This window comes from Urocitellus parryii, chromosome 13 (assembly GCF_045843805.1).
Source record: "Urocitellus parryii isolate mUroPar1 chromosome 13, mUroPar1.hap1, whole genome shotgun sequence".
NCBI lineage: Eukaryota > Metazoa > Chordata > Mammalia > Rodentia > Sciuridae > Urocitellus > Urocitellus parryii.
Window position 1 is genome coordinate 20,031,944 of NC_135543.1, and position 12,571 is coordinate 20,044,514.

Sequence of the window (12,571 nt, forward strand, 5' to 3'; positions counted from 1 at the left end):
GAGAAGGGTAGTTAAATGGGCAAGAGTCTGTTGACCACGAGCACTCTCAGATCCTGTATATCTTGGAAGGAATCCAGTGATTTCCATATGATCCAGAGTGTGCTGAGAGGGTACAGTTGGAGAATTCTCTTATCCAAGGAGGAACACTAGAAGAAGATGGGGGGAGGGGTTCCTGTTGGGGCCACAAGTAAACCCCACTGGGAATAACAATTATCAATTGAGCAAAGAGGAACACCAAACCAAAGCAAGGTTAGGACCATTGATGACTGAAGCAGTAAACACCAGTAAAACCCCGAGATGAACCCACTTTCAGGGACCAGAAGATTAGGGATCCATTTTCATCCCTAGTGCTGCAGAATCATTATGGAGAGAGCAAGAAAGAGACACAATCTGCAAATTTTCCAAGCAGGACTCAATCTTGAATGTTTCAATACAAAGAAATGATAGATATTTGAGGTGACACTTATATCAATTAACCTACTCTGATCACAGCAAATCGTGCATACACGAATGCAAATAACACACAGTACCCCATAAATATATACAAGTATTATGTGCCAATTTTTTTAACTTTAAAAGATGACCTCTTTAAAAAAAAAGGATGACCTCTTCCAAGTAACTTAAATGGGAGAAAACTTCCAAAGAATGTTCATTAAGTACACTAAAGCTGAGAAGAAAACACATAAGAGCACATAGTCTATTATTCTCTGGTCTTTGGGGAACTAACTGAAATGGGGGGGATGCTGGGGCAAAGAGTGGATCATAAGTTGACCATGTGGTGAAAAGAACGTGATGAAAAGCATAAATATGAGTCAAGTACATGAAAGTGCTTTATAATTGTACCTGGTATGTGACATTTGAACAATAATTACTCTTGTCTCCCCCAACACCACCATAGCTCCTCTTCTAAAGAATAAAAGTAACTCAAAGTCTTTATTGTGTCATGAAAAAGGATGAACTCCAAACTTATGAAAACTTTGAGCATTCAAAAGTCTATTATTAAAATATGTAACGTAAGTCTTGTGAAAAAAAGATTTTAAAATTTGAATGGTACAACCTAAACAAAAAAAAACAGGCTAAATTATTTTATTAATGATAACATTTAAGATGTCTAATAGTCTTTTCTTGAAGAATCATGCCTTAAAAATTATCTTTCATTTTATAGGTGTTTATTGGGGTCTACTACATGCTGAATGGATAAAATAATAAATAATTTGGCAGTTCTATTCTCAAGAATCCTGTATTGTACAAGTTAGTTATCATTTCTTCACTTATTCCATGTCTATTTCTTAAGCACCAATTATGTAATTGGCTAAGGAAATCTTGTCATACCTTATAAAATAACTGTACACCATTACTTTCCTGTGTGCACATATGATTACATGATCAATGTAATTCTACATCATGTAAACCAGAACAATGAGAAGTAACACTCTGTATAGGTGTAATATGTACATATATATTCTATTGTCATGTATAACTAATAACAAGTAAAATAAAGAGAGAGAAATAAAATAGGTGTATTTGCATTTGTATTTATTGACAAATGAATGCATTTCAAATTATTTATCATTCTTGTGACTAGCAGAACTGTGAAAGGATTAGAAAATGGTAATTCCAAGTAAGAAATGAACTATCTAGTCACTGATGTTTTAAATATCTCAAAAAATATTCTTAATCAAAACATTAAGAAAGGAAGAGAAAGCCAATGTGTAATTATTAAAAATTCAAATTAAGTAGTTATAAAATGTTATTACTTTTAAGCATACATAAGAAAATATTCCCTTAGGTCCAATGGTAAAAAAAACAAGTACTTTAAGGTTTTCAGAGAAACTTAAAATTTAAGGTTTGTCTTAAAAATATTTCTTTGCTATTTGGTAAATTAAACATTCCTCTATTGATCTTATGTTCCTTTGCTTAAATAAGTTTTTATACATAGAGTTTTTAGGGTTTTTTTTCCTTCTGTTACCAGGGGTTGAACCCAGGGATGCTTTACCATTGAGCCATATCTTCAACCTTTTTTATATTTCATTTTGAGACAGGATCTTGCTAAGTTGCCTTGGGCCTCACTAAATTGATGAAGATGATTTGGAACTTACGATCCTCCTGTGTCCGCCTCCTGAGTCTCCTGATCACAGGCATGTGCCACCGTGCCTGGTAACGTAGAGTTTTTATACACAGCTAGATTTATAATTCTATAATTCTTTTTCTTGCCTGCTTGGAACACAGTTCTGATTTTAACATTTTTAATTGTAATGTACAACACTCTAACTAATGTCATTATTAGACTATGACCTTTAAGTCTTTAATTTTCAAACTCCCTGAATATTATAAATATCAATCCAGTTTTTTTAAGTACAAATTACTAGTTACAATCTAAGATCCTGACTTAGAAAGTCTGCATCATTATCAGTTCTAATTCAAACCTTCCAAAGTCTTTAAGAATTAAATATTAACACTCTAAATTAATGAATTTATTAGTTAATGTGCATTTTCTTTTTTTCTGGTATACCTTTTCAGTGCTGTAGTACCTAGCCGTGACTCAAGAAATGTCAATTGAGTGACTTACAATATTGCAGAAAGTAATTTAAAATACAAATTTAAAAACCCAAATGCACTTTTAGTAATATTAGTCCAAAAAATATTATTGATTAAAAGCAAGTTACAATATAAACAGAAATTGAAAAAACATAACAAAATTCACCCTAGAAGAAATAATTGTTATAAATTCTAACATTTTTCTGTATAAATTTGTTTAAATCCCCTGCATATGAAATCCCTGTTCATTATGCATGTAATTTGTGTACACAGAAATGCAACATTCTGAACTGAAACCAATATATATTAAAATCCAAATGGCTAATTTTAGTATAACAGTTCATATAAAATCTCATGATGATTTCTAGCAAACAAATGGTCACCTTTTTAAATAAAGCTATATATTATTTGGAACTAGAGAACCAAGATCAGATTCTTAGAGCTTAACTGCTATTATTCTAAAACAGTTTTAATAATTTTATAAATCCTAATTGTTGATTTCATAAAAATTGGGGTAATTATTCCATTATCCACGGTCCATGGTGGCATCATGGTAACTTAGTAATGGCAATCTTACAGATTCAGCTCCTGTAGAAGAAGTAGATCCAATATAAATTCTCAGGAAAGTCAATGTGGGGAGTAATTTTAGGTTAATTTGTAGTTGTGATGACTAAAGGTTAACGAGATAGAAGAGATTGTTCTGGTGACTGATAGTAATTTGGTTAAGGTTAAAATGTTAATAGAGGCATTTGTGATTCCTGGTGAGGGTAATCAACACTTATTGTAGAGTAAGTAGAAGTTCCTGTAGTTGTAGGTTAAGTGGATGTAGGTTAAGTGGATGTGGCAGTAGCTGTACTTTCACTTGAAGCACAGGTAGCCATGGGTTGCGTTGAAAAGATGGTGGAGGTGAGGATCTGGCTGTCAGCTAAGCATCAGTTGCACTAGCAGTTGGTGCTATGAAGTCACAACAGCAAGTCTGACAAAGTGGCACCAGCTGTTGTTCAACTTCAAGGGGTAGGAGTAGCTGCTGCGGTTGTGAGCTGGGTTGTCGGGTAGAGGGGGTAGATTCCATTGAAGCGATGGTTGTGGCTCTTCAAATAATAGCTATGGAGGAGCCACCGTACCCATGGTTTCTGTGGCAGTGATGGTATATCTGGTTCTACTTGAAGTTGTGGTGAGGGTTGCTGTGGTTAAAGGCTGAGGTGAAGAACTGGTGGTGACCCTTGTGGTTGCAGATTCTCTTGAAGTGGTGATAGTTGAAGGTTCAGTTGAAGTGGTGGTCACTGTAGGTTGGGAAGTAGTAGAGGCTGTTCCAGATTCCTTAACTGTCACCCCTCCATTGCTTGTGGGTAGCTGGATAACAACGGAGGAATTACTTCCTCGATTATTCACCAGGCATAGGACGAGGACTCCAATTGCTGTTGTTATCGCACAGGCTAAGAGGCAGGCCAGGAACACTTTCCACAGAGACCACTCACTGCCGCTGTTTCCTTGCACCTAAGAAGAGTGTGAATCAAAATATCACTTATAAAAGACAAAATGTCTGCAATGGGTCATCCTTTTTGTGTTACTTACAACTTACAATGTATTGTATTGACTTTGTTTAAATCACTATATGACTCTGGAGTTTAGACTTTAAAAAACATCCAGATGTTCATCCAGGTGGAAGAAACGTCATGCTTTCCCGGACATTAGAAAAAAGACAAATTTGCCAATATCTCTTCTGTTATTCTATTTTCCTTTTTTGTTTGTTTGTTTTCTTTTAATAGACCTTATATATTAGGGCTCTTTTAGATCCAGGGGAAAACTGAGTCAAGTGTATATAGATAACCTACACACACCCATCCCCTGCAGGTGCATAACTCCCCTATTATCAATATCCTGCACCGTGGCTCATTTGTTATATGTGATGAATCCACATTGGCAGCTAATTGTCACCCAGAGTCCACAGTTTATGTTAAGATTCACTCTTGGTATGGAACACTTTATGGATTTGGAAAAATATAAATGTATAACATGTAATGACATATATCCAACACTATACAAAGTAGTTTTGCTGCCTTAAAAATCACCCATGCTCCATTTATTCCTTCCTCCTCCATCACTGTCCGTTGTCTTTTCATGTGGGCAAATATTTTTAAATGGTAAATTCTCTTTCACACACTTGATCCTCCACTCAATGCCATTACCCCAAACTCTGCTCTACTTCCAATATCTATCACTTCCTCAAGAATTTTGTCTCCTCACCACCATGTCCTCTCCCTCCAGCTTGTTCACCCAGCCATTCCATGATGACCTGTCTTTGGTTTGATTAAAAAATAAATAAATAAAAAAAAAACCTTTGGTTCAGTGGTTAGTACTTCACTACATCTTTCCTTGTCCACATTTTGTTCCATTATTTAATAGCACTCTTGGTAATTCCCTAAAGTCTCTTGCATTTCCCTCTTTTCATCTCCGCTGGCTGGCCAATAAATGACGATTTACTTTCTCTGGACTTTGGAGCAGTCACACTGTTGTGAAAAGCCAAGCACCTGGGCAGATCCCCTCCTCGAGAGGATTTTTTGTGTTGCTGTGACACCCCCTCTTACAGATGTTGGATCAAGATACTCCCTCAAATCCCAAGTGCGTCCTCAGTCTTCTTCTCACTCTTCAAACCTGTAACCTCTACCCATCGTTCCTTGTACACAAATCATCCCTCCCCATTTCAATAAAATGACTTTCCTTTGCCCTCCTTCCTACTTCATGGGAAAACTTGAACCCATCAAATGAAAACTCCACCAGCTACCAAACCTGCAGACCTAAGCTACCTGGACTTCACCTCTTTCTTGGTTGACAGAAGAGCTATCCTCTACCACCTGAAGCTGGTGCTCCACCCTGTCTTCTGGGTTCCATCCTCTGTGCCCTTCCCAGCAGATTTTCTCTTTTGATTACCCTGGATAGAGTTTCTTCACCACTTTCCACATTTAATCACACTCCAAACAAACTACCAAAGAAACAAAAGCTACTTTACAGAGAAAAAGAAAAAGAAAAAACTCCTTTGATTCCAAATCACTCTCCAACAACCCTTTCTCTTTCTCTGAAAAACAAAATTTCCTGAGAGTCATTTGAATGCAGTGTCTCCATTTGCACACTTTTCAGCCCAATCCAGTTGGGCTTCTGCTCCCATCAGGCCCTGAAATAGTCACCAATTATCTTCATCCACTAAAGCCTAAATGCTCTTCTTACCGAAGTCCTCCACCGCGTTTGCCCCTGGACACCATCCCTTCTCTGTTTTACAACATGTCTTTCTTTCTGCTTCTGAGACACTGCATTCTCTTTCATGTCTTCCAAACTCCCCAGAATCACCGGTTCCCATGGGGGGCTCATTACCCACTTTCAGCCTTTGGTGAAGGCAATACCCCACTCACTGTCTTGACAGGGTCACAGAGAGGATGAATGCTGGCAAAGCCCTGCTGGTTGGTGGGAAACCGAAACCCTGAGACCCTTTTTTATGTAATGGGGACTTCTCATTTTCATGCTTAGGTTTCTGGCAGGAGACAGGAGTATGTTAAATGCCAAACAAATTAAATTTCAGATGGCTAGAACGTAACAGGTAGTTCATGCCTTGGAGGCTGTTCTACTACCCCTCAGCATATCAAGGACAAAGTAGAAGGCTGTTCTTCTATCTCAATACATTGTGGACAAACCTGATCACGGACAACAATCCTCCTCTGAAAGGTCATGAGAATTTTAGGCACCACATTGATTATATCAACTAGAGCCCAAGCCCATATTTCCGGCCTCTTAGAAAACCTAATCAGTATGCTTATTTCACAAAGTTCACCCCATGCAGTCTCATTTTTGATTAAAGAAAGTTCAAACATATAAAGATATATTCTTCTCTTTTTATAAACCCTTTCTTACTTTACATAGGGATATATGAAGAGCACAGTTAATATTGGTGGAAAGTGGATTGATGTTTAGAACTTACTTTCTATTGAGAAAGATTATAAAGATGTGAGAACTAGTGCACCTTGACTGAGAAACAAAGAAACTCTTTTGAGAAAGCAGCTCAACCAGTTTTATGAGAATAAATCTAGGAATTAATTAAAATAGCTTTATAAGACACAGTTTTAGAAGAATGTTAGAAATATTATTTTATTTAGATTCTTAAGTTCAGAAATTCTTAAGTTTTTAGTTGTATAGGTTTCTGATATGTTTTAAGAATGATTCATAAACTTTAGGATATTTTAAATATAAGATTTAAAGGGACTTTTTTAGATGGGAATTTTAGATTAGCAATAAAGTACAAGTGTACTTTAGGTTAATGATTGGTTAGGAGACTTAGAGTCTGGTTACATAGTTTGGCATTAGTTAATAAGAAAATAGCATATCTTGGGGAAAATAGTAAATCTTGGGAAAATCTGAAAAATGTAAATTAGTGACGTATTTTATTAATGATTCTGTACTTTTAATAATTACATAACTGAAGCTCATATCCTGGAAAAATGTAAATTAATATTACATTTTTTGTACCCCCCAATCATGGTTAAGGAAATGTCATGTCTTGGCAAAGTTTTAAATTATATAATCAATGACGTATTCTGAATCTATAATGATGAGAAAAATTGTAATAAACAATGACCCAGAGAAAGCTGCATTAGCTCTCTCTCTGGAGATTGCTCCAGACGCCACTCATCCTTCAGGACTCCCTGGACCCCTCTAGGGCAGGACCCCGGCAAGCCTTATTGTTGACATTCTCAGGCTGTCATCTCTTTGCACTCTTGTTTTGAGATCAGCATCTTTTTTCTGTCAATATCTTCAATATCTTCAGCTTGCGAAAGGCACGGTGGCACCAAGACAGCAGGAGCAGGACGAGGGCCAGGTGTGCTGATCACCAAGGCCAAGGTAGCCCTGTGACAAATAGCATCTTATTGATGCTAACTAAAGACACTGAGGGTTTGAGAAAAGGAAGTGGGACGAGGCTTATGTACAGCAGGTAGGAGCCTCTAACACTGCCTTAAACACACTTGAGGACTTTCATGAAGTAAATTGCACACAAACAATGGAAAACCCAACCTCCTCTCCTGTTTTGGCACCTCAAAAACAGGATTCTGGAAGTCTCTAGACTCTCGCTGGGCAAGTTTCCCCTCAAGACTTAATGATGGAAGACACCTGCATCAGTCATTGTTAGCTCTGGTTGCACATCAGATTCACCTAAGCAGTTTTTAAAAACTATGAGCTTCTTATTTAATTGGTCTACAATGCAGCTCACGCACTGGTATGTCTTAAACAGTTCCCAGGTGATTCTATCATGCAGTTAGCATTAAGAACCAGTGGACCATTGTTATCTTTCAATTCTATGATTAACATGACTTAATAACCTCTACCAACATAAAAGAAGCATTTTGTAACTACATCCTATTGACTTCATTCATTCTTTCACATTGCCCCAGAAGCAATATAAAGAGTTGATAGTTTTAATCCAGGATCAAGAAAGACGATTCAAACTCTTCCGAGCCTCTATCGCAAGATTAAGCAGGGATATAAGTAGAAATTTCACAGAACCCAACCAAATGGTCTAATGAAATCAATAATTTATAGTCAAGGTCAAGTTGCTATATAAAAGCTAAAGCCAGTCATGAGGAAAAGTTAGTTCTGTCAACCAGATGTGAGGTTAGGAACCAAGAAGAGCTCAGCCTGGACTCCAAAGCTGGTGCAGAAGCTTCAGAGAAGATAGACTTCTATGTCAAGATCATCATATAAGGTCACATGAAAGTTAAATAAGATTCCATACACAGTTTCAGAAGTTGCAACTGTCTAAGAAAATAAGGTAATCACCAACAGAGTCAGATCCATAAGCTTTAAATAGGAGAGTTTTCTATGAGAGTGTGATTAGTGACTTAAACCTTAGAGGACCAAGAGGTATGTTCCCCTACCACTTCCCAACCATGCATTTGTACCTTACATGTATTTCTTTGACTTTCTTTCATATATGCTTTCTGTCTATTGTAAATTGAATTCCAAACTAGAACATTAGCTCTTTGAAAACAGGGACTTACCATAAATTGCCTTAACGTTACCTGTAATTATACTAAACGTTAACATGAATGTAGACAATGAATGAATTGACTCCCTTTTCTAGGAAAGAGCAGACCAAGTGCATTGCTACATACAGCACATTCCAAACGGAGAACAAGCTCCAACATTACCTGTAGAGTGGATAATTCTGGGTGTGGACATTGTGAATGAGCAGTGATTCCCGGGCTCACCCACACCCCAGATAAGCTGGAGGAGACATCAGCGGTTACGTCATTAGAAGTTGGACACAAGGACGTGGAACTGTGAGCCTGTTGGTCATCTGGACACATGCTTGGCTACAAAGATGAAGCATAAGTCAATAGGAAGCCAAGGTATGGAATTTCTAAAATTGAACTTTTCTCCCCAAATTAAACAAATGTGACTTTTTAAAAGAATAAATGTTTTCTTAACCTCTGAGAATGAAGAACTCCAGATGGATTATTATATAGTACCTTTTGACTAATTTTTCTAAGTTACCAATGTTTCAGCCGAGGAACGCACAGCATGCCCTCTTCCTCACCACCCTGCAGGGATGTAGTAAATATCCTCATGGTGCAAACTGCTGTGGGTGGGCATCTAGATTGCTCTATAAGCTATAGGATGGGTGAGCTGAAAGAGTCCTTGCAGCTTTTCAGGTACTACCTGCTCAGGTCCTCTGGAAAAGGAATATTGAAGAAAAAGGAGTTGAAGTGATTTATCATCATGACACAAGCACTAGAGCAGACCTGCCAGTGTTAAGGCCACACTGAACCATATCTATATCTATATCTATATATCTATAGATAGGTAGATAGATAGATAGATATATCTGTCCAATGGAGCTTGTGATCCATGAGAATGACAAGACACTTGTCCAGGTCGTGATATATCTTTACTGGGCTCCTCCTGGGCATAAAACAGATAAAAAAAGACTTCATAACAACCAAATCTCTACTCACAAGGAACTTATTTGCTAACAAACAGGAAATAAAAAGAATTTGTGTATAATTAACAAAAGCCTAACTATAAAATAATGTAGAGAGGAAAGGATGAATAAGGGTTGACCATGAGTGAGTTTGGTGGGGAAGATATTGGGAAGAGAAGGGTTAAAAGAGGGAAGAACAAAGTGAAAAAGAGAGCAGGTCTGTGCATCTTGGACAAAAGTGTCATTACATCTCCCAAACAATGCAGAATTGCCTGGGCCTTTTCCTCTCCTAAGATGATAACATTCACTTTCTAACTGTGAATCAAAGGCATCTTTGCCACTCTTTGCTCCTCTTCAAAAGATTAACCACTTGTAAAATTGCTGGGATGATTAATCAGTCAATAATTACAAAATGACAAAAGCAATTTGGGGTACACAGTGCTATCATTATTGTCCTTAGCAGCATTAGAACATTTATTACTATTGCTACAACCACAAGTAGATTTTGATCATGATTCAGTAACCCGTTACTAAATAGCTAGAGAAATTGTAGGTCAACCAACCAATGAGTTCCATTAAAACTGTCAAACTGAAGAAAAAAAAAAAACATACACACACACTAAAACAATCAAACAAGAATTGTATACAGTCATTGATTCATCAGTAACTACCATTAAAAACACAAAGAATATAATTGTCATTAAGTATAAATAAGATGTAATACTGTTGGCAAGAAAAAAATTAGCTAAATTATTTTTTTCTGTAAGTGTATGTCAATGAAATAAATAATATCTCTGTCTTTTAATGAAGAAAATTAAACAAAACCCACCTGTTGCTCACTAAGCACATTTGAAGAAAGTTGAACACACCTATATTAACACCCTTACTCATTTTCCTACATGCTGATTCTGATTCATTAGTTATATTTAGTTTGCCTATGATGAGTGAACTTGGACATTTCAATGCAATCACCAGGCTAGTAGTTTTCCAGAATTTTCTGGCCCTGTCAGAATCCCAGCCCTTTCAAAGAAGGAAAGCAGTGGGGTGGGTCTACACCAAGGGTGATGACCCTGTGATCTGGGCCCAGCTTTGGAGTGACAGAGCAGCCTGGGTGATGATCTCATTCTGTGGAGTTGCTCTGGATCTTAGTATAGGTGGAGTCTCTTAACAAAATTGCTCCATGTGGAGAGCTCTGGATAATGTATAACAGGAAAATCACAATTAGGTAATGATAGCCATAGGCAACTGAAATGCATTCACTGTATTTACCAAAGGAAATTCAGTAGGCTATTTTTCCCCCTAATTTTGTAAGGATTAAGATCTCATCTCGCAGAAAACCAAAACGCCCAAATTTATGTTGTTCATGTGTAACCTTCCAATAACTTTCAAATCTCATTATGGAATTTGGTCTTAAGATAAAAATGTCTAGCTCTCTCTAGGTATCCATCATAAAGTGCAACAGGCCGTCAGCTATCCAGATGTACTGTAAAAATGGTCTTGAGATAATATTTGTAAAGAACTTCAAGTTTGCTGTTTTCTAGAGACATTACCGAGATGATGAACCCCCTCTGAGTATTCGGCATCTTGAAGATTCAGAGAGTGTCCAATTCAGAAGCGGAAGAGAACATCCACAGGAGGGTCCCTTGCTTAAAGATGCAAAAAGATGGACTCTGCTCTTGTGCTGAACCAGGAGTCCTCCGCCACGCTCTTTCATTCAACTGTCACTTGGTGGGACACTGGACTCCCTTCCTGGTTTATCTCAGAACAGTGCAGACTGGCTGCCCACAGCTCCACATAGCAAAGGCCAAGTATTTCTTCACCTAATTTTCACATATTCTTTGGGCAATGAAATGTTCACTTCTCATTTTTGAAATGAGGAGTTAAACTTCCAAAACTATGCTCTTCCTTTTACTGACATGAAAGATCACTTAGTCAGACATAACCAGATAAATACAAGCACTTGTGAAGAAGATACAATGAAGGCTTAATTCTTGGTATTAAAGCATTTAAAAAAAAAAAGAAAGAAAGAACATAGAAGTCTGGGGATGTAGCTCGGGGACAGAATACTTGCCTAAAAAAATGTAGATCATAGTTTTCCATGAAGCAGGTATTTTTAAATATTTTATTTTATATTTTTAGTTGTAGTTGAACACAATACCTTTATTTCATCTATGTACTTTTACGTGGCGCTGAGGATCGAACCCAGGGCCTCGCACATGTTAGACAAGCGCTTTACCACTGAGCCACAACCCCAGCCCAGAAGCAGGTATTTTTAGCCGATTTATTTCTTAGGCCTAAAGGCTATATCTAGGATTAACATCTGGTTTTCCAGTCTATGTAGAAATATGCATTCTGACAGGTCCAGGAATTATATATAAAAATCTAAGCATCAAATTGAAAAAAATATATATAACTTAACAAACAATAACATCTTTGGGTTTTATATTCATATGATAGTGAATGCAGAAAGTTGAATGGGTTTAGTTGTATATCACACAGGCATAGAAACATCCTTAATATTTTACATCTACAAAGATTTCAAATACTGTCAAAATATAATATAGAAAAAATATATCAGGAAAGTTGGAGCAGAAATTCTTTCCAAGGCCACTCTTTTTCTTGGAAAAGAATATAAAACTATGACCTTGCCAATATAGTCACAAAGAGACTAAATAGTTTGTAAATGCTGAAAATGATACTATAATATTGGCCAAATATCAAAATGAAGCAAAAATACTCACCGGCTGCTTTCCAGAGAGTTCAACATTCACTACATACTTTCCTTGTTTTCTGTCCATTCTTGAGCTGCCGGTATCAAAAGCCAAACTGCAAGAAGATTTTTTTCAATTTGTTCGTTGCCCTTTATATCTGCAACCATGAGAAATCATAGAAAAAAAAAAACTTGTGGGAAATCACTATGATGCATCCACAACAGGTGTGGATTAAACCAGATAATACATAATTAAACAACAGGATCCACCTCAGAGGAGGAAATGACACAAGATCAATACTCACTCTGAGAGCTATTGCAGCTACCTCCAAACAAGCCTCCTGACAGAAAGAAATATG

At 37.0% G+C, this 12,571-nt stretch overlaps 1 protein-coding gene across 1 annotated transcript; it reads right to left on the reverse strand.

The window, feature by feature from the left end:
- Positions 1–3,368: 3,368 nt before the first annotated feature.
- On the reverse strand, positions 3,369–12,300 carry Dynap (dynactin associated protein). The gene is made up of 4 exons (XM_026409944.2): positions 12,244–12,300; positions 8,730–8,894; positions 3,663–4,035; positions 3,369–3,463 (listed from the first exon to the last, which is right to left on the reverse strand). Exons 1-4 carry the CDS (start codon positions 12,298–12,300, stop codon positions 3,369–3,371), a joined length of 690 nt encoding a protein of 229 aa, XP_026265729.2.
- Between the last annotated feature and the right edge of the window lie 271 nt (positions 12,301–12,571).

What these genes read in the sequence shown, in the direction of transcription:
- Dynap (XM_026409944.2), bottom strand. Translation starts at nt 12,300, where the DNA reads ATGGACAGAAAACAAGGAAAGTATGTAGTGAATGTTGAACTCTCTGGA. An exon ending in CAGAATTATCCACTCTACAG is followed by an intron (nt 4,036 to 8,729) that starts GTAATGTTGGAG and finishes CACTCTTCTTAG; the next exon opens with GTGCAAGGAAACAGCGGCAG. An exon ending in CACTGCCACAGAAACCATGG is followed by an intron (nt 3,464 to 3,662) that starts GTACGGTGGCTC and finishes ACTGATGCTTAG; the next exon opens with CTGACAGCCAGATCCTCACC.